This window comes from Malaclemys terrapin, chromosome 1, assembly GCF_027887155.1.
Source record: "Malaclemys terrapin pileata isolate rMalTer1 chromosome 1, rMalTer1.hap1, whole genome shotgun sequence".
Classification (NCBI taxonomy): Eukaryota; Metazoa; Chordata; order Testudines; family Emydidae; genus Malaclemys; species Malaclemys terrapin.
This window is the reverse complement of record NC_071505.1, coordinates 184,706,816-184,732,774: the sequence shown is the minus strand read 5'-3', so window position 1 is coordinate 184,732,774 and position 25,959 is coordinate 184,706,816. Positions and strand designations below refer to the sequence as shown.

General features: G+C 40.6%; 3 protein-coding genes across 12 annotated transcripts in view; 1 reads left to right on the top strand and 2 right to left on the bottom strand.

The window, feature by feature from the left end:
* The window catches only part of GABPA (GA binding protein transcription factor subunit alpha), a 41,076-nt gene extending 39,448 nt beyond the window's left edge, over positions 1-1,628 (bottom strand). For 2 of the 3 annotated variants that reach the window (XM_054047534.1, XM_054047543.1), the window contains exon 1: positions 841-1,541. The gene's annotated coding sequence lies outside the window, so the exon portion shown is untranslated. Of the gene's footprint in view, positions 1-840 lie in introns of all 3 variants that reach the window. The other variant, XM_054047518.1, reaches the window with a different exon arrangement.
* On the top strand, positions 1,508-10,266 carry ATP5PF (ATP synthase peripheral stalk subunit F6). Of its 6 annotated transcripts, none has more exons than XM_054047613.1 (4): positions 1,508-1,893; positions 3,339-3,531; positions 8,480-8,604; positions 10,027-10,266. In XM_054047613.1, exons 2-4 carry the CDS (start codon positions 3,362-3,364, stop codon positions 10,053-10,055), a joined length of 324 nt encoding a protein of 107 aa, XP_053903588.1. In that variant the 5' UTR covers positions 1,508-1,893; positions 3,339-3,361; the 3' UTR covers positions 10,056-10,266. The 6 variants fall into 6 exon arrangements, with proteins under 6 accessions (XP_053903588.1, XP_053903560.1, XP_053903567.1 ...); XM_054047585.1 differs by lacking the exon at positions 1,508-1,893 and adding an exon at positions 1,895-1,981; XM_054047592.1 differs by lacking the exon at positions 1,508-1,893 and adding an exon at positions 2,032-2,130.
* A 2,011-nt stretch (positions 10,267-12,277) lies between these two features.
* JAM2 (junctional adhesion molecule 2) overlaps positions 12,278-25,959 on the bottom strand; it is a 53,703-nt gene continuing 40,021 nt past the window's right edge. For 2 of the 3 annotated variants that reach the window (XM_054047561.1, XM_054047553.1), the window contains exons 4-11: positions 24,662-24,814; positions 22,646-22,851; positions 21,093-21,195; positions 18,822-18,929; positions 17,052-17,067; positions 15,593-15,632; positions 14,960-15,106; positions 12,278-13,186 (exon numbers count right to left, since the gene is read on the bottom strand). In XM_054047561.1, coding sequence (XP_053903536.1) covers positions 14,972-15,106; positions 15,593-15,632; positions 17,052-17,067; positions 18,822-18,929; positions 21,093-21,195; positions 22,646-22,851; positions 24,662-24,814 — 761 coding nt within the window. In that variant the 3' untranslated portion in view covers positions 12,278-13,186; positions 14,960-14,971. The remainder of the gene's footprint in view (positions 13,187-14,959; positions 15,107-15,592; positions 15,633-17,051; positions 17,068-18,821; positions 18,930-21,092; positions 21,196-22,645; positions 22,852-24,661; positions 24,815-25,959) is intronic. The other variant, XM_054047569.1, reaches the window with a different exon arrangement.

Below are 25,959 nucleotides of genomic sequence, written 5' to 3'. Positions count from 1 at the left end.
CATTTGTTTTATGCTGCTGCCCGGTTATTGTGATCTGTGCGTAATTGCTGTAGTCTGTCTGTGTTAGTGAAGTATACTTTAAGAAACTGTCAAGGTGCCCAAAGCTCGGCATTAGGAGCGCTTCTGTTTATAATAAAAAAATCAGAACAAATGGTGCTCCAATCATAACTAGAGTCTCTTAGTGCTATTAGAATATAAGTATTGGAATAAGGATACAAATACAATGAAGTGGGCTGAAGCCCATGAAAGCTTATGCTCAAATAAATTTTTTAGTCTCTAAGGTGCCACAAGTACTCCTGTTTTTTTGCAAATACAAACAAGTAATTGCGAAACAGACTAGTGTGAATGTTTCTGTGCCAAATAACTGTGAGCAGAGAACAAAGTAACCAATCGGTTCCCTCTGCTATATAGGCCATGAATCTCTAGCAGCACATTACCTTAAATATTTACAAAGATTGGAAACAATGGATGTGAAAGGGTACAATCAAACTGAAATCCAAGTAAATTTTTAGTTAACATTAACTCTGTGCCTTTGACTGCCTGGGCCAATCTTCATGGTCTTGCAGTCATATTTTACTGTGCTTTAAAATGTTTTCCTCTCCCAGTACTGTAGTGCATGGCACACAAAAACAAGTGTGAATGGGGAAAGGTGACTACCTAGTGCATACCAGTGAAATTGACTATAAAACAAAGTACTGGTTAATGCACACAAGAGTGAAGCAAAACAGAAACCAAGAAACAACATTTTGCATTTGTTCCGTTACACTGATCTTATGATTCACTTGTAGCTAAAGTTAGCACAAAATTTTAAGAGGATGTCCCAGAAAACAGGTATCTTACTAAGTAGAACTAGGAGATTTACAGCAGCGTCCACAGTGGACACAATTGCGTATGCTGTGCCCAGAACAACAACAATCGCGGGCAATCGCCACACTTTCCCCTTTATGGCTGAACGGACACAGCGCGGGGTGGAGAGGTGCGGGGCGCCTGAAGCGCGTTTATTGCCCGCCGGCGGGGACGGGCCTTTGATGTAGCTGGGAGGGAGCCAGCGAGAGCTCGGGATGGGGACTGGACAATGGACTCCCGGGGAGCAGCGGGCCCGCCAGCCAGGCTCAGTAGCTGCGACAGCAGCCAGGCCTCCCCCTGCCTGGGGAAAGGGGGACAAGGCGGACGGGTTTCCCGGGCAATTGGCTGAGAGCATCGGGCCTCCCCCGGCGCCCCACAGCCGCCATGTGACGGGACCGGGCCTGCGGCAGCGGGCAACGCTGCGCCCTGGGGACGCCCTCGCCCCCCAGGACTGCACAGAGCCCGCGAGGGGAGGCTGTTCCCGGCCCCTCGCCCCTGGCCCCGCCGCCTCCCTCCTTGTTGTTTGAACCCGAAACGGAAATGAGACTCGCTGCGCCGGGGAGAAACGGAAACAAAACACGAGCCGCAGCCAGGCCTGAGCCCCCCTCCCCCGGATACGGAGAGCGGCGCTTCCCGTCCACCCGCCCCTCCCTCGGGCGCCCCGGGCCCCCCGACCCGCTCGCCTCACTCACCCGCCGCAGAAACTCCCGCCCCGACCGGAGCGGCCCGCACGACTCCCCCGCGCCCCGCTCGCTAGCGGCGGCTCCGCCGGGTCCTTACGCCGCCTTCCGAGCGCCACACTGAGGGGAGCGGAACGCGCTGAGGATTGGGCGGCGAGGCCTGTGCAGGGCCCAGGCGAGGAGGGAGCGCGAACACAACCACCCCCCCACACACAAGGGCAAGGACTACAACTCCCGGCATCCCCCACGGCGCCACCTTCCACCCGCCAATCAGCGGGCGCAGGAGGCGGGACTTCGCTGAGACTTAACGGCCGGGTTAATGGCCTAGGTTTCTCTGGCTCGGAAGTAGATCTGCTCATTTCCGCTGGTGAGTGGTTAGCGGTGCTGCTGCTGCTAGTGGCGGCGGCGGCTTGGGATTGTTATTGGGTCGTTCTGTTGGCGCGCGGCGGCTCTAGGTACTTGTTTAACTGGCGGCGGGGGGCGCCATGTTACCCGCGGGGGCGGGGCAGGCACGCGAGGAGCGCGGTCCCCAGAGTTCTCTGCCACCGGGGCGGGCTTCCCAGGGTGCACTGCGCGCTGGGCTCGGTGCCGTGACCCCCCCAAGGTGACTGGAGCCGGAGCCAGGCAGAGGGACCCCGCCGCCGTCCCCTGTAACGCGCCGCGGGAGGAGGGAGCTGCGGTCGGGCAGGGAGCGGCGGCCGCGGCGCCCCCCGTGCGGGGGCGCGGCGCGCGCGGGGGGGGGGGTGTGTGTTCGCGGCCCCTGTCGCTCCCCCGCCCGGCGCCGGGCCTGGCTGCTTGGGGACGAAAGTCCCTGTGGCCGGGCCACGGTCTCCGCGACGGGACGGGTTCGCCTAGGTGTCCGGCCCCGCCACCCCGGCCCTTGCCGGGGCTGCGCCACCCTGTGTCTCCCCGTCAGCCGCAGATCCCTCGCCCTGAGCGGGGCTGGCCCGGCCTGCCCGTCCCCTGCGCCCCGTGGCCGCTCGTCTGTGTGGGCAAAGTAGCCGGGTCCGCGGGGTAACCCGGCTCGGCAACGGGTTTAAACAACCGGTTCGTGTCTAGTCAGGCAATGCCCCACAGGGTAGTTACCTGTTGGGCTAAGTATAAAACTCCTTCTTCGGTGCTCTACCTGCCAACTCTGCCTTTTAACTTTGAGATTGTTGAGACTGTCATTGAAAATCTTTCCCTTTTATTGCTAGTTCACTTACAAATAGAAACACAAAGCCTGGCTTGTGGTCATGTGAATATGATCCATGTAAATGTCAGTCAGTGTTGTCAGATTTTCTTAAAAGGTTCATTGTTGGTTTAAAGATCACACATTTCTGATTTAGTATTTTTATGAAAACAAATAATACTGATTTGCTAGCTTACTCTTCATCCCTGTTGTATTCTCACTGAAAACTACCTACTTTCTAATCAGCTTTATTTTTGTCTCTGAATTAGTATGCCCTGTGCCAAATGAATACTTAAATGCAGGTATCTTTGCTAAGCACTACAGATAAAAATATCCAGTTCATTTTTTTAGCGTTTTGTTTTGATATACTTTTTTATTCAGACAATTCATTTTAATGTGGAAGAAATATGAATCGTAGGTCAAATGACGGGATACATTCTAGCAAAAGTATATTTCTCAGATATAGCAAAATTGTTACTTTCATTTTAAAATGTTGGACTATTTCTTTCTCTTGGTGTTTCCCTGCATTTAATAATGTTGACATTTTAAACTGATCTACGTTTTTTTTTTCTTTTTGTAAATGTAAAGTACAGAAAAAACAGCAAGAAACCACTAACTTAATGCTTTCTGTTTGTTTCTAGCTGAAACCCTCTGCGAGTTCATCATGATTCTCCAACAGCTATTCAGGTTTTCCTCCATTTTCCGCTCTGCCATCTCAATACACTTGCGTAGGAACATTGGCCTTTCTGCTATAGTGTTTAATAAGGCGAAGGAACTTGATCCAGTTCAGAAGCTCTTTATAGACAAGATCAGAGAATACAACATGAAGAGCCAGTAAGTTATTGGAATGCAATAAATGTAATTCAGTGTATTAAGTAAAAAAGATTAATATGAAACTTTTAGCAAACATTAATATGGGATTATTCCTCTTATAATTAGGTCTGTAGCTTCAGCATGGAAAGGCCCCAAGTACTAACCTAGCACAAATTCTAGTCAATGGTTCTTCCATTTCTGAAGCCCCAGAGAAAGGTGGGCTAGGAAATAATTCCTTATTTTGCAACTGCAGTCCCAGGTGTTAAAAGATGTATCTGTGCTTCACAGAGGAATGTTACAAAAATAAGCTTTCATGAAAGAAATTACACAAAGAAATGCAGTCCTTGAGGACTGACACTTGATACATAATTTGCAAGAAAAAATTATCTATAACACCTCAATAAAAAGAAAGTTCAGACTTAAGTCTTTACTAGTTATTGTGTTTGTTATTACAGTTGACTTTGTCCATATTACTACTTTTATATAGCTGCATATGAGGGTAAGGGAGTATTGAACAGTAGCCATAAAACTTTGAGTGTTGGTTTAGTTATCCAAAATGTGAACAGATAACGGATACCTTTGCAAACATTGACTGCTTTTCCTTTTTTTTTACTGACCTCAAATAATTACATTTATTCTTTCCAAAAACAAAATGTAAGAATTGAATAAATTCATCTAGAAATAGTGGGCCATAAAATCATATAATATAAAAATAAAATTTTACATTTGAATATCAACATTTTGAGAGAATCTCTGATTTAAATGTCTCCAGTTACTCACCTATCAAGAAACTTTTATTCATTTGTTACTGTAGGAAGATTTTTGCATTAACAAAAAATTATCTTAAACAACAAATTCTAATTTCATTAGAAATATTTAGCAAAATAAAAGCTGATTAATGGTGTAGGAGAAGCTCAGTATGTTTAAAGGAGGGCTGGTTGCGGTTCAAGCTAAAGAGCTAACTATCTGGTTAGAATCTCACTGGCAATAGACTTTGGATTGTTTTTAGATTTAATAACATTTTCCTAGTCTATGACCAAACCCATTCAATTTAATAAATGCTGTAATGCTAGCATTTTGTACAAAATCTCTCAAACTTATCAGTGTACTGATTCTGCTACTTCCGTAGTACATTCTAGAGCAGTGATTCCCAAACATTTTGCTAAGGTGACCCACCAACTACTTCCGGCTTGACTTGCCATCCAAGCCCCCTATCCAGCTCTCACTCCTTCAGCTCTGCCCCGATCTGCAGCCCCAGCTGGCCCCTTTCTCCCTGCAACTGGGCAAGGGCTAGGATTGCTACTAGGCTGCTGTCTGGATCCTGCTCTCATTTCACCTGGATTGTAGGCAGCAGCATGTGAAGGGGGATCCAGGCAGTTGCAATCTAGAGGAAGTGGCTGCAGCCAGTGAGTGGATAGACAGCAGCCTAATAGTGATTGTGGCCTGGCCATGGGGGGGAGAGGGGCTGCTTGGGGGCCAGGGTTGGAAGGTTGTTTGGAAAGGTCACGGTGCCTCCCATCCATCAAGGTTTGGGACCCACCGTTTGGGAACTGGTGTTCTGAAGTTACAATTTCATTTAAAACAGACTCTTGGCTCAAATATGTCAAACTCAGCTTGAAGACCCTTTTATTGCAGAATTGCTTAGTGAAACATTAGGAGTGAAATGTGGTGCAGAGTGGAAGTAAGCATCCATTTCACAGATTTTTCAAAAGAAAGATTATCATGGAGATACAAGTGAAAGAACATTGCTGCTGCACTCCTATTGTTAGCCCCTCCCAGCCAAAATATCAGTAGAAAAAAATGTCCAAACCACCCGTGTTTTTTTTTCCCTTGTGTCCTCTTTGGTGGTGGTGGTGAAAAGAGAGGAATAAAAAAGAGCATATCTGTACCAAACTATCAGTTGTCTTAGCTTTGAGATGGGGAAAGGAAACTATTCTTTTAAAATAGAAATGCTTCTGTTATACTTAAAGTACTGCACAGGATCTTTTCAGGGGGAATAAGGCAAAACGCCACATTTATTAGTAATACATGTATTCCTTAACACTGTATTATATGCATATAATATATTACACTTACACTCACACACACAAACACACTCCGTCTTGTTGTTACCAATTAGTTGCTCCCCTTAACTTCACTGGCCAGGTGAGTTAGATGGGGGAGGGGGTGGAGCTGGGCTTCTGCTGATCTGGATTGATGCTCCCATGTTGACAAGACGAGACCCGGGGTCCTCTGCAAGACACCTCACTTTTATAGCAGCTTTCCTTTTATGCAAATCTAGACCAGATTTAAACTCTGTGTCTGTGTCCATTGGTCCTTTGTGCTGCTTTTTTTTGAGTGTTGTCCCAATGCTGCAAAGAGGGTGTTTCCAAAAGAAGGTGCTTGCTTCTAACCCCCGAGGCCGTCTGTATGTCTGCTTGTCTTTAATGAGCCCACTTGACACGTTTTATTGTCCTTGGGTCTGGCTCCCAGCCCCTCTCCAACAGTTGAGGCTGTCTGGAGGTGCTGCCTTCCATGCCTTGTTCATCCACACCTCATTCATTCAACAGGGCAATTGATTGAGTGGAGGTTGGAGCCCTTGTTCTACTGCTAGCAAAAAGAAATTTTTCTTCTATCTTATTTTATCCTTAGGGGCTATAATATTATACCAAGGGCAATGCAAAGTTTCTAAATGAGGCTTTGATAACAGAGGTCACACGTGGGTAGACCCACCACAAGGTTATTTGAAGAGGCACAATGTAAAGTCATATGAAAATTATCAGAGATTTATCTACACTTCCATATGGAGGATGTGTCATGCCGTAGGGGATTCTCTAGGGGTGGACTTAGAGAAATAACTAAAATGAGAAACCTGGGGGGTAGGGGGGGCACGAATAATATGATGGAGGAAGTTGTTCTTGGAGCATTAAGAGAAATTGTCCACAACTGATTTAGCTACAGTTGCTGTAGAGCTCTTAAAGCTGCAGTTGGCACCAGATAAGTATTGCATTAGGTAAATTTGTGTTCTTTTCATGTTTGTCTACTAAAATTAAAACTTAGGTGTAGCTACTCTTACTATCCCTGGGTAGTTTTTGATTCTTACTGGATTGAAGAGCTTTTTGCCTTCGTTAAATCTTTTTCTAATGATTCTATCTGGAAATACTCTTGTGGTTTTAGACTGTAAACTGATCAGTGCAGCACCATTTCCTCATTCTCTTTACCACAGTGAGGACAGCATCTGCACTAAAGCAATAATTAAGGCCAGAATAAGGTTAATGGAATTCATTGATATGGTTTGTATTAACACTATCACTAAATTTCATAGTATTTTTCTCCTAATGGTTTTTACATATAGGTGGGAAATTATCAAGTTTTGTAACATAAGGTATCAAATCTGTATTGAAGCTGGTGGAAAAGCTTCAATATTTCCATGTTTAGATGTCTAAAACATGACTTCAGGTTTCAGAGTGGTAGCTGTGTTACGAAAGCTTATGCCCAAATAAATTTGTTAGTCTCTAAGGTGCCACAAGTACTCCTCGTTGGCTTTGTTAAAACATGAATTGTTAGCTATGAAACACAGAACTTGTGGACAGAAAGTTGTAGAAATGTAACACTCATACGTGCAAACAGGCTTGTTCAGGACTCAATTTTAAAGGATAACTGTCAGTAAATGTCAATTGCAGCTGACATACTGAAACAGACACAAAAATATAACAGTAACAGTCTGTGTGCCTGCAGGGATCTGGTGTCACTGGCCCCACTGTCAAAGATGCCCCCTGCAGCCTTGCTGTCAGTGCTACTTTAGCCCTACCCCCTCTAGTGTCCCACAACTGTAAAAATAAAAAGTTAATTGAAAAAAATCTTAATTTTTTTTTTCAAAATTAGGCCTGGCAGAAGTCAATTATTTTTCTATCTACAAATAACTGTCCTTTTTTAGAAAATACAAAGGAATGAGTGAACTTGTTTCTTTAAGTAATCATTCTTTAGACTGGGATTTTCAAGGGGACTTAAGGGAGTTAGTCACCCAACTCTAGTTGAAAGTCACTGAAATTGGATTCCTAATACCTCTAAGCCCATTTTAAAAGCTTAGAAAATAGTTCAGTTCCTTTTTAGCAGATCTTACTTTTGGTAAATATTATAAAATGATATTCTAATGGAGGGATTTTACTCCTATTTAAAATTATTATAACGAGTTCATGTGTAATGACTAAACTATATATCTTTAGTATGGTCACTATACATAAATCTTAAATCTGAGAGAGTTGGTATTACACTGGGGGAAAACATGGATTGTCAAATTGAGAAACTAGTTGTTGATTATAAGCATGTGTTTGTAACATAACACCTATAATTGATGCTTCACTTTGGTTATTAAACATTGTTTTCCATTAAGTAGTCTGTAGGGCTGCTCTTGTGTGCAGTTTTGTAGACTAGGAAGTACATCCCTAATTGTCGTAAGTTACCTGTATTCTAGGCACTTCTTCACCTCGTTCTACTGGTATTAATGTTCTTACTAAACAACTTGGTTTGAAGTTGATCTTCCCTTTCAGCAGATTAGCCTCAAAAATAACAGTAGCATGTTTCAAGGAAGTTTTGTCTAGGTACTTTAAAGGCTTAAGAACAGAATTATGCCTTATTGCCAAGTCTCCATTCACAGCCATTTAGAAAAATGCAACTTGATAATTGGATTTTAGAATTTACCCTGTTAAAGGAACACTGGCTAATATTTGTAGAAATATGCTTCTCATTTTTCCATTTTAAACACTCCTTTAGCTTTAGTTAAGCTAAAATGTCTGATTTCAAATGCTGGAAGGGAAAAATGTACCCCTGGTACGCTCTCTACCTCTGGTTTTTCAAAATATTTAAATTGCTTTACTTATTTGGGGAGTGTAGAGCCATTATTTTACTCTTTGATTAGGTCCTTAAATGATAAAATTGCTGTATAAAATGTTTAGAATAAAAATTTTCATTGGACATTTTCTGCCTTTAGGAAAGCTGGTGGTCCAGCTGATGTAGGCCCTGAATACCAGAAAAACATGGCTGAAGAAATTGCCAAAATTCAGCGGTTATATGGTGGGGGAGACCTGACCAAATTTCCAGACTTCAAATTTGAGGGTGAGTCTCCAGCCTTTATGTTAATTTATTCTTGCATCATAAGTGTGAAAGTGAAAGGATGAATAGTGGAATATAGAGCCTTTGTGACCAGTGACCTGGAGGTAAATCAGCCATGTGGTCCTGGGAGAGAGCAGGACTCTGTTGCTCTTGGGGATGGTACATGTGCAGTCTGGTTGGCAAATAGGAACTTTGTCAAATAGGAACTTTGTGGCAGCAGCGTATGCTTAGTGTCACGTAAGGCTCCTGCAGCAATTGTTCCTGCTGTTGAGGACGTATTTGGCCACTCTGTCCATTCCTGAGACCTGAAATGAGCCTTGGTCAAGTGTACAGACAGTGTGCCTGCTGCCAGGTGCCATGTGACACAACATTGCTGTTTAAGAGCTGTCATTTGATAATGTTGAAACTTGAGTGGTTTGGCACAGACATCTGCACATTAATTAACTTCAGGGGATCATGGCTGTGAGGGTTCAGTTAGAAAATTCCACCAGAGAGGCGTTGTTAACTAGTGTCACACAACAGCTATTTTAAAGGATAAAAGTGAGTAGTGAAGTCACTGCCAAATCCACCAGAAGTCTTCTCTGTCATCTGCCATTAGTTGATCATCCCCATCCTCCATGGACTCTACAGTGATCTAAGGGAACAGGAAGATCAGAAATTCCTACATGAGGACTAGGTCCCTGTGCTTGGAATTTCATTCTGCCACTTACTGCATGGGGTGGACCCAGACTATTAATTATTTCAGGAGTTCCCCCTTAGCAACTCTCACAGCAGTATCTCATGTAACTATTTTCTGAACTATCCCTTCCTCATACAGTCAAGTGAGTAACTTTCTTACCAGCTGACTAATTTTCTTAGTACAGACAAAGCAATCTAAATGTCTTTAGCATAAGGCAGTCTTTTCCAGTTTTGAGTCATTTAGGATTAATCTTCCCTTGTGGCTTAAATTATACTATATCATAATGTGGAGTCTTTTCTCCAGGAAAGAACTAATTTTTCTCATTCACCTAGTCTGTGTACTACTTTAAAGTCTCATATCTTAACTTTACTGCTCATTATGTTTTTTACGAGAGTCAATGGTAGGTAGCAAGATTTTTCTCTTGTTGCTGGTAAAACTGGTAGGACCCCATTAATGAACTAGTTGCAAGCTAGTTAGCAGGTAAGTTACCTTGGCTGTAGGTAAACATCCTATGTATACAGGAGATATTGCATATTCATGAAGAAACTCTTTTAAAAAACTTGTGCTAAATGTCCCTTTGCTTCCCCCACCTCTTTATGACATGTTTGCAAAATTAGCTGCAGATCACTAAAAGTAGTAAATGGGTCCATGGTTTATATTCTGCTAGAGCCTGAAGTTGATCTATGAGCAGTATTGGAACTTGAGCATCTTAACATGAAACTAATACGATATTTTTTTCCTCCTAGAGCCCAACTTTGAAGAGTCTCAAAAATGATGTGGTTGGCGTCTGCATTCCAAGCACTAGTGTCATCTTTCTCACGGAGTTGTTAAATAGGCCAGCAGTTGTAATTTAATGTGGGGTTTCACTTTCAAATACTTGTTTGACTTCTGAACTCAATACAGTACAAGTACAACATGATTCTTGTGAACTGCCCTATTCATAAAATTCACTTTTGGAAATCAAATATAAAGTGCTCAGTCTTTTACCCAGTGTTTAAACATTATTTACTGAGATGACATTTCAGTATCCAGATAAAACCAAATGACCACTTAGGTGCAAAATACAGTTAAAGTTAATGTTAATAGCTTTCCTGTTGAAAAGAACTGCGCTTCCCTAAATTTTAATCATGTCACTGAAATCTTATAATACAATAAAGCCTATAAGTATGGCATTATTGTATGCATGTGATCATTCTAGGCTACATTATTGCAATAGTAACATTTTATTTAGACATATCCAGGAACTCAAACATTGCAGCTCATGCCACATATCCTCCAATTGTGCAAGGCCCATGAGCTGAAGTGGACTGACTTTTATATAATCTTGGTGCACCAGTACATTCTTGCAGAGGCTATCTTGTTCTTCTAAATAAAAAATTTGAGGTTTTTGGGGAGAGTTAAGTACTAAAGTTTCTAGTCTGTTCCTGAAGCCCCCATCAAAATATGAAAAAACTTATTCAAGTTCAGTCCTATCTACCAGAAACACTAACAGAGGTTTGAACTACCTATCACTATTGCTCATTTTACTGCTGCTTATAGTACAGGGAGAAAAATGATCACATTGAGCTGACTTATCTGAATGGCATTTGATCCCAAGGAAACAAGACAAACTTTGAGCATTTTGCAATCTTGGTAACATCTCATTTTGGTATCGGGTGCAGATCCAATTCAACCCTTGATAGGAACACAGGCCTTACACTATGATATATCAAAGGTAGTCAGTAAGGTCACAGTGTAGAGTTTCATCTTTACCTGCTATTACTCCAAAATGCAGAGTACTATACCTACCCTTTGCCCTCCTCTGTCACAGTAGTTTAAAGATAGTTTTCCTATTGCTTTTTTATTTTGCTTATGTCAGCCCTGAAAAGTTTTCCTAAGATTAAGACTTTATAGAAAGTTTCACTCACATGCCCATGAAACTGCAAAATATTCCCGTTTATAGTACTGTTAGATGTATGCACTCTAAGCTAAGACTAAAAAGTAGAATTGCTCCTTTAAGTGAATTTCTCAGTATTTGGTGTGAATTCTTTTAAGAAATCTTAGCTTACGCCTGCCCCTGTAGCCCACTGTTTTTAGCAGCTACATTTGTATAGGGAAAGTTCACAATATTCTGCTCTTCAATCAATCCCTCTTGAGAATTATTGTATAATCTAAGCTTCATTTAAAATTGGTAGCTTGTTTTGTTAGACATGAGCTAATCAAACAAATATACAGACAGCCTGAATGATAGTTCACTAAATGAACTATTAATCCCCATGGGATGAGAAACAGGGCATCTTAAATGTCAATGTCACTGCTCACTTTGAGCAGCAACATCCAGTTTCTGCTCCTCCTAGAATCCCAGACTGCCTATTTTGGTGCCAAAGAATCTAGCTCCTAAAGTTTTCTCACAGCTTCTCTGAAAAAAAATGTGCATGTTGATCCAGATATCTGTAGTATATAAAGTGGGGACAGTGAAATAAATTGGCTGTAATATTAAAGCAGTTCAGGGCCACAGGTAGCACTTGTATTCATTTTCATCTTACTATCTCAAATAAAGCTCCTGTGGCATTTTTGCACTGCCAAACCAGCATTTGAAAGAACATACAGTACAGAGCATGAGTAACAAAACTAGATGCTGATTTATGACCAATTGAAGTCTGTGACAATCCAGCAAATGCTTATGGGCCGTCCAAAATACAGATGCTTTCCTGCATTGAAACTGACTGTCAAAGTTTAACTAAGCAGACAAAGTGCATGTTCCAGCTAAAGCATACTTGCTAAAACAAAAACATTTCCCCTTCTAATTACCATGGCTGTCATTTTAGTTGAAATATGAGTAAAATTTTTGGAGCTCAAGGAACATGTAATTGAAGACTATCAGGCAGAATGTTTCTTGCAAAGCAGACTGTTCAACACCACCATGAGTACCATATTTCAGCAACACAATCTAATGTTGACCACTAGACCATTAATCTAGTTACAGACTTCCAAAAGTAAGTTCACAGTAAACAGCCATCAGACACTAGGCGTCATTTATTTGTGAAACTGAACTTTTAACAGAAAAATCAAGGCACTAATACTGCATCAGTTTTGCTGCACTGTTTTCCTTCACACATACAATCTTTAGCAAAGAAACTTTCACGGATCTTAAATATACTTCCTAGAAGGGAAAAAGCTACACACTTTAGCATTGGGATTTGAACATTTGATCTACAGCGGTGGTTTTTAACCTGAGGTCTGCAAACTATGTCTAAGATTTCTAAAGGAGGCCGGACTGCCATTTGAACTTTTGAAAAGATTGGCAAATGAAAAGAGATTGAAAAGCACTCCTCCACAGCAGAACACTGTTTGGAGGTTCTCTATTATAGAGAGGGTGAACCACAGTTAACAACTCAAGTTTATACTTGTACAGTATCAGAATTGTTCACTTGACTGCATGGTCTGACAGATTATTAGAAAAGTCATGGCACTAATCAAACTGAAAAATGGCAAAAGTTAGAGCCCTTCACGTTGTCTTTTAGATGTAGACACTACAAAGCACTAGGTTTGAGTGGCCAAAAAAATTCTAACGCTAATCTGTAAAGATCATGAGCATGAATTTGCTTAGTAATGAGTCCCCTTGCTGTGTATATACATAAACCGGATGAGAAGAAATCTACATACTACTATCCTTAAATTAGAGAAATAATGGTATTTTAAACAATATGAACAGTTGTACAGTCCATGATTAGGTTTGTAACATCGGCTCCTAGACATTTCAATAAACTTTCTGCTTTCAGTGTATGCCATCTCAAAACAAATCCAAATATTTGCAGAAGAGTTAAAAAAAATCCCTTTAATATTTTGTATAAGAAGTAGTCTCTGTGTGTCTCTCAAAGAGGCTGAAATCTTCTAAATAACAAAGGACTTGGTGTGCTTGAAATCCTAAATTGAAAAAAAGAAAAGGGTAAGGTGACAAGTTATAGTTCAAATGCTTTCAGTATTCATTACACTTAAACATCTGTAGAACTTCACTTGTGTCTCCAGGTTGGCAAAAGAAGCAAACACCAAGCATACAGCAACAAAAAATGCTATAAGTCTTAGTAATTAATGGAGATATCCCATCTCCTAGAACTGGAAGGGACCTTGAAAGGTCATAGAGTCCAGCCCCCTGCCTTCACTAGCAGGACCAAGTACTGATTTTGCCCCAGATCCCCAAGTGGCCCCCTCAAGGATTGAACTCACAACCCTGGGTTTAGCAGGCCAATGCTCAAACCACTGAGCTATCCCTCCCCCCCTAATGAGACCAAACCCCTTCCCAGAGCAACAGAATAGTAGGCAGATAAACCTCTGGCTCATCAGTGAGCATACCATTTCAATTCCCTTTGAGGAGAGAAACCCACAAAACACATTTTTACATGATATACGTACTACAGTTCAAAAAGTGTCCCACTGGGAGGAATTTAAGATCAAGGGGAAAAAGATAAAACTGTGTTTCTTTCCTTTTGAATACTCCAATTATAGCTGCTGCTGATGTGCAATTATACTGCAGTTGATGAATGCACCCCACAACTAGAGTTTACCAATATTTCAGTGAAGAGAGAGACAAAGCAAGAAATTTTCACCCACCAAAGAGGAAATCAAAAACCACTGCTTAAGTTCCGTGGTGTTCAGATTTAAGGACAGAGGGTAGCTTTCATAGAGCACTTATGGTGGCCAGGTATAACCAATACTGACTGCCATCAGGTAGGTCCTGAGAGCAGCTGTTGCTATTTCATAGCTAGACCTATAGGTGGAGCATCACTCCCTGCATCAGTTTAACAGCAGCAGCTGCATTGGATCAATGAAATTTTTGGGGCCCCCCCCTCTATCATGAGTTGTGAGAATTAAAATTAGCTGGTGTTTTGAGTTACCGCTGTTCTGGTCATAGTAATTGTGGGTTGGGTTTGAGTGAGGAAGGGAAGTAAATGGATGAAGTTGACAGAACAGGAAAGAGCTGAGACTGGGTGAATAGAAGGATGACTGGTGGGTGAGATGAGATGGGTAAATCAGGTGTGTGACTGAGTTTGTTGGGAGGATTTGAATAATGTAGGTGGTGGGGTGCTGTGGTTGCCCGCTGTGTGAGAAACAGTTGTGAAATGAAAGAGGTAGAGCAGAGCAGTGTAAAATGTAGGTTTGAGGAGACAGGGACTGCTTCTGGGTGCATCTGTGTGGGGAAGGAAGTTGCATATGCTGGCGTTTGTAGTGAAGGTGGACTAGGAAGTGTTTGCAGGTGCTGTTGAGTTTTCTTGACATATGTTGCAAAGCTGAGCTAATATTACAGATCCAATGTTTCTCTAAGCAAACCTAGCCATTGGATCGTCTCTAGTGCATAGTATCGTCTCACTCTTTCATAGTGTGCACCATCTTGATTGTCTTGTGTACACCTCTTTCTCTCTCTCACACACACACACAGTTGTGTAACATTGTGTGCCTAACTGCAGCAATTGCTTTACATGGAAAGTGATTTTAACTTTTTTTTTTTTTTTAAATAAATTTTGATTTAGCAGGTAGATATAAGGAGGAGATAGAGTTGCCAGCACCCTGTGACTAGCCAGCTCTCAATAGACCAGCAGCAAGTGCTCTGTGGACCAGAGTTTGAGAACCTTTGCTCTAGTGTTCATTCCACTTGATGGCTAATGCCAGTAGCTTTATACAGTAAGGAGCTTGCTGCCTTACCCTCCAGTGCTGTCAGACAGGGTGTAGAGGAGAAGAGAGGCAATGCTTTAGGTTCCACCTTTCTGATCTGCTCTCTCTGCTTAAGGGGATGTGGGGGGAGAGGGGATGGAAAAGGCTCCAAGGGGTCCCTTTCCCTTTCATACCACCCTGTAGCAAGAGGGAGAGAGTGGTAGAAACTGTGCTCATAGATCTCAAAGTTGAGCTTTGGAAGTCGATTGTTCCACACACAGGAAAAAAAAATTGGATCATTGGTCAAATGATGATTTTGTAATTTCTGGGATTATTATACCATGGTACACATGTAAAATATTTCAGCATGATATGGTAAGATAAGGCAAGGCAAAGATGGTTCCAAATCACATTATCTGTAGAGCATTAGACTTGATGCCATGTGTTTAATTAAAGCTGTAATTTTCCCTCATTTAATCCAAGTGCTTTCTTAGAAGCAAAACCATGAACTGTTCTTCAGCCAAAAGTACTGAGACTAACCTGTGTTCTTTCAAAATATAGGAAATGTATAATCTTTATTCATTTCAGGGCCAATGAACTGGGCAGTCACAGGAAATGGAAGCTTAATTGATTCATGGTGAGCAGCTCCCACAAATGCACTAGCTGATTGCTGAATACACTCACCTTTTCACTTGGGGTATATTTATAGTCAGAACTCTTCTTCCTGTTAGTGTGATAAACAAAGAAGGCAGATTAACTGTTTCATTTTTATCTGCTTGTACTTTAGTTCTTGGAGAAGCATATTTATACACAAATTTGCCCACTTTAGACACCATCCTGGTTTAATCTTCGCTCTTATCTTGTAAAAGACCAGAAACAATATCGTGCAATCAACAGGCACAGTAAATGGCTTTGCAAGGTATGCCAAAAAAGCATCTATACATAAAGGGAAGATTGAGTCTGTGGGGCTGACTGATTTTCAGGAGGTAAAGCAATGTTTTGCAATGTGCTATTTGAAAGGCATTCCTATCTGACTAAAGCCAGATTACTTTATGAGAATATCTTGACCAAGTAAAGAAAGTTATCACCATTTCACAGCTCGCAATTAAGAAGATCTGTACCAGATGTGTGAAAATACTATGTAATAGAAATAGCTCTTTCATAAAATTTCCTCGTCTCCAAAGGCACAGACTGCAACATTTTACATTAGGGGCATGTCCATTGTCTTCTGTCCATTACAATACCTGTGACGATTCCTTGGGGAGCTTTTAGACAACGAAATCCTTGCATCATGAACCACTGCCAAACTAGCTTCCCTGGCTTGTTGCCTTAAGGCTCCAAGATGTGATGCATATCTGGTTATGGCTCATATAGTGATGTATATTATATTCATGACCATCATAAAACAAGTATCAGAAAGTATTTTTAAGAAGTACTTGGCGATATCTTCTTTTAATAAGTTACTTGCTTTTTCCTGCCATTGTCCTCACTTGAGAATGTGAGTTATTAATGTTGAGCTTAGCTAGACAGAAGAAATGCCAGCCTCCACTTTAAGGACTGAATATTAATCTCATAGGTGAGCATGTATCTCAGCCTATCTTGTAAAATCAGCTTGCATGTACTGTACGTACAGTTGCTGATTTCACAGAACTAGCACACTTCCATCTTTTAATGCAAGACTGAGGTGTATACTTTCATCCTGGCTGATGACCAGTTTCCAAAATGATCTGCAGACACAGATTTGGGTAAAATCTTCTACCTAGCTATTTTGCATTCACAACCAGGGAGTTGGCCAAGCAAGATTTATGTCTGCGGCTGAATTAGGAGTTTGAATGATAACCAAAAGGGGGAGGGGACACAGCCATCTGAAAATTTGCCTCTGTTTATTTAACAAAAGTATTGGTTTGTTCATTTATTACTAGTGGCTTGGTGTTAGTATGCAGCTTAGTAAGCATAGTGAGAAAACCCAGCCACCAAAGTAGCAGCCTAAAGAATATTTCAGAATAGGTTATCAAAAATAAGGTTAAGGACACAAAACACCCCCCATGTATAATAATGATGTGGAAAGCCCTACACAAGAATCACCTTTCTTACATTATCAGAAGCACAAATGAAATTAACTACCCAAAAGTGATATACTTACTGAGAAGAGCTTTCTTCTGGAAAAGTAAAAGAAAAAAACATATTTAGCACACAGTGATTTTCCTGGCTAATAAACATCCTTTGAAATATCTCCTGTGGATAACATTTAACTCTTGTCCTTCCTCATCCCTTTAATTTCTGACAGTAGCATCTGAACTATGTTTCTCACTGGAGGATGAACAAGTGATTCCCCTGACAGCAGTCTGTCTGGATAAGCCAGCAGGAAAGCTGCCCAAGCCCCCTCTCCTCTGGAGTTAATAGTCTACTTCTGAAAGCGTTCAGCTATCTGCTCTCGTGAAACTGCTCTCAAATCAATCTTCTGCCCTTGCTCCCCCCTATGCCCCAAAAAGCTGTGTGTCCTCTTTCAGACACATCGTGAAACATTCTTCTGCATCACTGCATTAGATTCTATGGCCCCTATTGTAAATACCCTGGGGAAGTTGCCCAGCTCTTACGAAATTTAATGAAAGCATCAGTTTTCCTGACATGTACTTTCATTATGGTCCAGCAGATGGAGTCAGCAAGTCCATTTCCACTAGGATGCAAGTTTCAGTACTGCTTACTTCTTAGATTAAAAATGACTGTTTACATTGTTTCTTTTTACTGGAACAGATTTTAGAATCCAATAATGTCACTTTAATGTACACATGCACACACACATATTTGATATGTGTGCGTGAATATTCTATCATATAACACATCGGTGTAATTTTGTTGCTCTTCTTTTATGTCATTTGGTACCCTGCTAAATAAATGGGAACACTTGTGTAGCAAGGTACTAAACATGAGTAAACATGTTAGAATTCTGGCCAGAAATAAATTTATACCTAATGTCTTTCAGGTAGTTTTTGGTTTTTCTCATATCCACAATGTTCGTCACTAGCCCTGTTATGACACACTTTGGGGAAGAAATTTGTAACTTCTTTCATCAGCTAGACTTTGTACCCAAGCAGTTACTTATCCCGGGCTCTGCCTCCCCTGAGCTTAGAGTTCATTTTCTTCAAGGTACCTGTCAGTGACTGGGTGAGCTAGCAATTCTCAGACTCAGTTCATGAACATTTGTGGAAAATAGAACTGTGGGCAAGAGAAAATATTTAACCTTTTTTCTAATATTTTCAAAATTATCTTAACTTTGCATAAGAAAGAAGTCTGTGGAGCTTACTTAGGATTTGTCTAAATTCCCTTTCAGCAGTAATTTGTGACTAGCCTGCCATTTCTATCTAATTTTCTATTGCAAAAAGTAAACTGGGTATGAATAAAAGGAGCAGGCAGAACAATAACTATTGAAGACAGATGCAATACTTCCATTGGCTTCAATAGTGCAGAATCAGACCTTACATGAAAAAGGAGTATACTCTACACCAGTGTTTCCCAAACTTGGGACGCCGCTTGTGTAGGGAAAGCCCCTGGCGGGCCGGGCCAGTTTGTTTACCTGCCGCGTCTGCAGGTCCGGCCGATTGTGGCTCCCACTGGCCACGGTTCGCTGCTCCAGGCCAATGGGGGCTGCAGGAAGTGGTGGCCAGTACGTCCCTCGGCCCGTGCCACTTCCAGCAGCTCCCATTGGCCTGGAACAGTGATCCGCGGCCAGTGGGAGCTGCGATCAGCCGGACCTGTGGATGTGGCAGGTAAACAAACCGGCCCGGCCCCCCAGGGGCTTTCCCTACACAAGCGGCGACCCCCGTTTGGGAAACACTGCTCTACATATTAGAAATATTTAGTCATAGCAAGTTTCCTGATGTCTATGAGGAAGGCAAGATTTAAGATGACTTACTTGAAAAGTAACCTTTTTTTTGTGCATAAAATACCCCAAGGCCACATAATGCCATTACCAGAGCCACAACTACTACAGCAGCTATGATTCCGCTTATATTAAGGTCATCTATAAATGAAAACAAAATAAATCCAGTGTTAAAAAACCCCCAAAACAAAAACTTGCTATTGTAACAGTTTTCCACTATAAAAATTCCAGAGAGCAGTGGCAATGATAACTATAGAATGCAATATGTAAATGACTCTGACATGTAAGTTGCTAGCAACCAGAAAGAAGTGAATGGAATAAACATTTTGAGAACCTACTACCCACCAAATAATACCCTTGTTAGCACAAGGCTTTTTAACACACCTCAAATTCTTAATATGATCCAAAAAGTCAAAAACTGGATAGAGACAAGGGGGTATTTTCTCATCTAGATGAGTGCCTAACCCCTGGCATCATTCAAGTTACACATGTCAAAGGGAGAATATATCCTGAAGCCTGTAAATGGAAACAGCTGTTAGAGAAGATTTAAGTTAGTTTGATTAAAATAGTAGTAATGTAACAGCTGATGAAATGGTTGACACAGAATGATATTTGTGGCACCAAGAATTTTCATGCTGTTGAATTATATGTATAACTTAATGGCTTCTGACGTGAATGGAAGTGAGGGTTTTTAAAAAAACTAAACCACCAAGGCCAAAGTATTCAAACCTGGGTGCCTAAAATTAGACTCCTTAATCCAGATTTGGGCACCTAAATTAGAAGTGGCCTGATTTTTCTGTGGTGATGAGCAATCCCCATTCCCATTATAATCAACGAGAGCTGTAAGTGTGCACCTCGTGGGGGGAGAGATTAGGCCACTTCTATTTAGATGTCCAAATACATATTTCGTTGCCTAACTACAGGCACACAGATTTGAAAACATTGGTCCAAAAAACTTCTTATGTGTGTCGATAAGTACCAATTTATGACTTGGATTAATGTTTCCCCAGTAGAGGAATTCTGCCTTGATAGCACGGAGTTACTCAAATACAACATGAATGCATTAAAAGGCCTGATCCAAAGTCTTTCTTTGGACTTCAGCAGGCTTTGAACCAGGTCCTGAGAGAGTAAGAAATATTAGAGCACTGTTTAAAAGGTCACTGCCAAGGTATTTTGTAGAATCCATCCATTAGAAGCATTTTCCCCTTCACTCTTGATTAAAACCTTTTAGAAGCTTGAAATATTTCCTTACCAACTTCTCTCCATCACTTGTGCATGCACTGCTGTGGGATTTTGCAGAGCTACTCAAGAGTGCTGGGCTGCTGGAATATATTTTTTTTCTTTAGGGAAAAAAATTACGGATGGACTTGTTCACAAAACAAATTCTATATCTAACAAGTTACACGAATGTTGCAAACAGATAAGGAGCAGAAAGCAAAACAAACATTAGGCCTATCAAACTGGACAGTGTCCCTCTAACCAGATATAAATGTCACATTTATTACTGTTTTTCCAGATAAGAAAATGAAGATCAGAAATAGTTTTCTGAGTTGCTGCATTAAAGTCCCACACGAAATTGACTCAAGGAAAATATCTGTGAAACAAGACTTGCAGATCATACTTTACAGCCTCCACAAAAAGTTCTGAAATATTAATATCTTATGTGTATATCAGGGGTAGGCAGCCTATGGCACACGTGCCGAAGGTGGCACACGAGCTGGCTTTCAGTGGCACTCAGACTGCCCGGTCCTGGCTACCGGGCCGAGGGGCTCTGCATTTTAATTTAATTTTAAATGAAGCTTCTTAAACATTTTAAAAACCTTATTTACTTTACATACAACAGTTTAGTTATATATGATAGACCTATAGAAAGAGACCTTCTAAAAATGTTAAAATGTATGACTGGCACGTGAAACCTTAAATTAGAGTGAATAAATGACGACTCGGCACAGCACTTCCGAAAGGTTGCCAACCCCTGGTGTATACTATTGTTCAGTGGAGTTTAATGCATAGTAATCTTCTGAAAGCTGGACATTTGATCATTCTAAAGCACTCCGAGCTAAGCAACCTTATGTAAGATACAGTAATCTCTACTGCTTCTTTTTAGAAGAGGAGTGTCTTAAGCAGCCAAAATGTCTACATAAATAGCATTCATAACAAACATGTAATTGCATTTGATTCCAGCACTCTGGGGGAGGAATAAGATAGTATAATTTGAACCTAGGCTTAGTTTCTTACATGTGCCATGCAATAAAGTCATTTTCATCTACAGATTTTTTTGCCTTATTTGCTTTTGACACTTACCAACTTGCATTCGCTTCACAGAGCATTTTTGAGGAAGTCCAATTCCATTAGAGGCTTCACAGTAATACTCTCCAGTGTCCTTCTTTGAAACTGTGTTAAATAGCTGTTAAATTTAAAAAAAAGTCACCAATTAAGCTGAGTGAAATTTACAATTTCCATCCCATGGAAATTCTGACATTTTTGTTTTTGTCCCAAATTTGGATGAAAAGATGAAATTTAACAAAAGAGAAATTCCAAAACATTTTGATTCAGAAACATTTTGTTTCAACATTTTTTTAATCAAAACAAAAACATTTCAACATTTCTGAAACTGAAATGTTTCATTTTGTTTCACTGAATTTGACCCCAAATTAAATATTTTATTTTGATTTTCATGGTGGAAAATTGAATTGAAAAAATTTGAAAAGCAAACTCAAAATTTCCCTGTGGAAAATTTCAATTTTGTGGAAACTGCATTTCTGTTAGAAAATCCACAACCAGCTCTAGTTATCAAATACTATCACCATGTGATTTAAAGTTAGGAGGTTGGTGGATGAGGGACACTGCACTGATACCATTTAGACAATTAGTTCTTTGAACTATGGGTTATTTTTTCTTTTTTTACAAAATGAAGTATGATGAAACGGATGACTATTTCACATAAACAACAAGAAAGGGAGAGGTGGGGACTTTCCAAAACTCATCAGACTCAATGGGTGTCTTTCCATTGACTTCAGTGGGCTTTGAAATTAGGCTCGCTCTCAGAGCCACAACTACGGATCAAGGCCAAGATTTTCAGAGGTGACTAGTGATTTTGGGTGCTCAATTTGACACACCTTAAAGGGGTGGGATTTTAAGAGTGCACTGATCATTCACCTTCTGAAAAATCAGACTCCTCAAAGGTATCTGACTTTGATCGTTCATAAAAGTGAGGTGCCCAAAATTACTAGTCACTTTGGAAAGTCTTGGACTAAAATTTATCATTAATAATAATCGAAAAGCATGGAAGTCTCTTCAAAAGAGGTGTATAGTTCTGGAAAAGATGCCTATGCTGATTTGGGGCCTGGTTCCTGCTCCCAGTTTTTACTGGTGCAGGATTGGGCCTTCTAAGTATATCTGGAAAGTTACTTTTACATTTCCTAAACATCTGTTTCTCTGATGTTGCCCTCTATGCTTGGGAATAACTCCCCATGGAAGTTTGTAAAGATGCTCACTTTATCCTCTTTTAAATCCCTCCTTAAAATACTTAGTACTGTGATGCCTGATCTGGCACTGGTTACACACGTGGCAAGCTGTAACATCTGTTTATTTCGCAAAACTCTGCTAAATTATTTTACCTCCTCCTTTCACTCCACTCCCACCCAGTTTGTGTATTTCATCCACTTGTTGTATCCTGTCTGACATGTAGGTTGTGAGCTCTCTGGGGCATGGACTTTCTTTTGTTGGTTTCTCATCTGCACAATGCCTAGCACAATGGGGCCCTGATCCTTGGTCATAGTGTAACATGAATAATACATTTAGTTTTCTTTCAGACTCAAAAGTCAAAAGAAAGGAGTTGGATAAGATGATCTTACCAATGTTCCAGTCTTTTTATTCATGGTGTAAGAAATGTTTCCTATTTTAGCACTGCCTGTTCCTGTATTTTCCAGTAAAGCAACACCATTCCTATACCACTTGTACTCAGAAGCAGGAGACCCTTCATTTTCTTTACAACTCAGTTGTACTACTGTTCCACTCATCGCTGAGCTGGGCACTTCACACGATGGAGCTGCCGAGGCCACTGAACAATGAAAACATATTTGTTATTTGGCAGTTTAAGTGTTTTAAATAACATTCACATTTCTATTTCAACATTTGCTTAGGCATCAGAAACAATCCAAAGAACCCCACGATGTATTAATTAACAATATAGACTGGTGGGGCATGGCCAAGAAAGAGATCAACAGGGGTGACCAGTGGGTCATACCCCACTAAATGAGAACACAGAAAAATCCCTGGGTTGCTAGGACCCTGGAAAGGGAAGGAGCACCTTGCTCCCAGCCCCTTCAACCTGCTGCTGCCTCTCCCTTGCTCTGCTCCCTCTCACTACCATCCAATCCAAGATCAACTTCTCAACCCTCCCTCCCCACCTCCATCCTGCCAGCACAGCACTTAGTTCCATGGACTCAAGGGGATGTTGAGTCAGGCAAAACTTTCCATGGAATTTCTTTTTTTGGTTGAAATATTTTGTTCTGGTTGTTTCCACTTATTTGAAACAATTCTCCCCCCCCCCCATTTTGAGCTTCTTCCCCTCAACTCCCTCTTTCCCCTCCCCTTTTTTCCCCTGAACTAGTGAAGAGGGGGAAAAGGAAAGAAAAGAAAATAATTTCCTTTTGTTTCAAAAAAGTTTTAAATGACATGTTTTCACAGGAAAAAAAATCCCTGTAGTTTGAGAAGTAATTTTTGGTGGAAAAACTTTTTCATTCAAATTTTTTGAACAGCTCTAGTCACAGTATGATATTTCAAACATTTGCTGAGTCACCACCAAAGGCCAAGAATCACTGAACTGTGGCTTTTAAAAAAAAAAATGAACAAAATACCCACTTTGCTTTGTGTTCTGCATTGATATGCTGATAAGGAATCTATTTGTCAAAAAACATTCCCTGAATCTTTTTTATTGTCTGCATTGTTACAGACATACTTGCTGACAGGTATTTTGAAATAAATAACCAAAAATAATTGAAACGGGTGTGATCATATTGTGTTATTTTGACAAATAAAATACGCAGAATTTTGCAGAATTTCAAAATATCGTATGCAGACTTTTTTGTTGCAGAATTTTTAATTTTTTGGCGCAGAATTCCCCCAGGAGTAGTATATAACGGAAACCACTTCAACACAGTTCCAGCACTTATGAATAGAAGGCTTATTAGGAACTTCAGCTAGTCTTCATACTGGCAGTTGCTGAAAAAGATCCAGTGAAGCCTTTTCCACATACAGGTGTGCCAGTGTGCCTCAATCCAGATAACATTTCTGCCAGCCCAGACATGGGTTTCTCCAGAAGAGAGGCCGGAATTTCTATGTGCAATTTTATAAAGTGGACAAGGAGAAGACCTCTGAGTTTTACTTGTAACCTAATCAGAATTTGGAGCTAGTACTGGCCTCTTCACAGTTGTGTGTTTTGGATTTATTTCTATGAATTATTATCAATGCACTTTAAGCTGTCATAGTTGCTTTGGTGTTGGGAAATTCAATGGGGCCTAAGAGTTAGGTACCCCCTTTCACTGAAAGTCAATGAGAGCTGGGTGCCCAACTCCCTTAGGCCCATTTGAAAATCCCAGCCTTAATATACAGGCCAAAAACTTTCAGAAAAGATTCTGTAAGGGTAGATTTATTCCCTATTATTAATTATTTGTTAGAGATGGTCAAAAGAAGGTAAATGTGGTTTGTGAAAACATTAAAGAGAAGCCAGAAAAGAACGTACACTTTGTCATATTTTTCCTCATGCACAAAAGAGTGCATGAGGAAAAATATCCACACTGAATTCCCCCTACCCTCCTGCCCTTAGGATTGACCTCAACAAAAACCCATAGTCAAAGTTAGGTTTCTACCCAACACTGTGAGAGTAATAATAGTCTCTGCCAGATTTTGTCCCCGTTCAGTCGGCGCACTAACTTCACAACGGTATCTCGCAGAATCTTTTCTGGTCACATTTCTAATTCGTATGCTTGAATCTATCATCTCTGCTCGGCCTTTCAGATCACCTTTAAAAGAGAATATGACAGTTAGAAAAGTATTCCTTGCAGATCAAGCCTGTTATAAAAATAAAATATCACTGTGCATCATTGGCTCATCTTGAAACCACACAATGCATCTAGTCATCAGTCATTGCTCACTTCTTCAATCTTGATAATTTTTGTGCCTAATTTTCCACTGAAGGACAATAAATATGAGCACTTTTCTCCAAAGATACTATCACTTCCACTCTACAAATAAATTTAGGGGCAACAAGGCAATACTTTAAGCCCAAACTCTACACCCTTTGTTCACAAACCAAAGGCATCACTTATGAAACACAGCCAGTTTCCAACAGCCTATAGAGTTGGAATCCCAAGACCCATCTTGAATTTGGCAGTACATGCATTTCCCCAATGCTCTTGGGTGGTTTGGTGAAATCTGCATCATCTAAGAAACTTAAAAGTGACATTTATTATAGATAGAGAATGTTGGCCAAAAGCTCTCTAGTTAAGCTTTCAAAAATCCAGACTCCATTATAGTTCCGTTATCACATACCTTTCACCTTGTGGGATGATTTTTTCCATACTTGGTCTCTGGTTAAAGGTGATTTTTTTTTTAAGTTGGAACAAAATTCTTTCAGACATTTGAGATATGGGCGTGTGTGTGTTATGAGGGCAAAACTAACTTCCCATTGAAAAGAGAAAAAAAAATAGCTACCGCTTTTTGAACAAGGGTACCATAAAAATAGCTGACATATACGGTACCACGGAGATGCACTTTTCACTCAAAATGTAAAGCTGAAATAAGTCATTTTAAGAAAGAACACTTATTCTTATGTTCTAGACCGAAAAAGAATGGGGGTGTATTTAAAATATGCTGTAACACTGTATACATTACTATGACATTTATGTTCAAATCTTCAGCTTTATTTTAAAGGATCTTTCAGAAGCTTGTTCTTTGGATCATAAAGTTTTCAATAAGGACAGAATTTTATTTAAATGCGCTCAGGTTATAGAAAGATTCAGGGAACCTGCAATGCCATTTTTTTAAATCTAAACGGAATAGTACAAAAGACTCATCTACATCTCCAAGTTAAAATATTTAATACCATCAAAGATAGAATAGATATTAGCATGGAAAGCCATTCAAGAATATGCTCTTCAAAAACCAA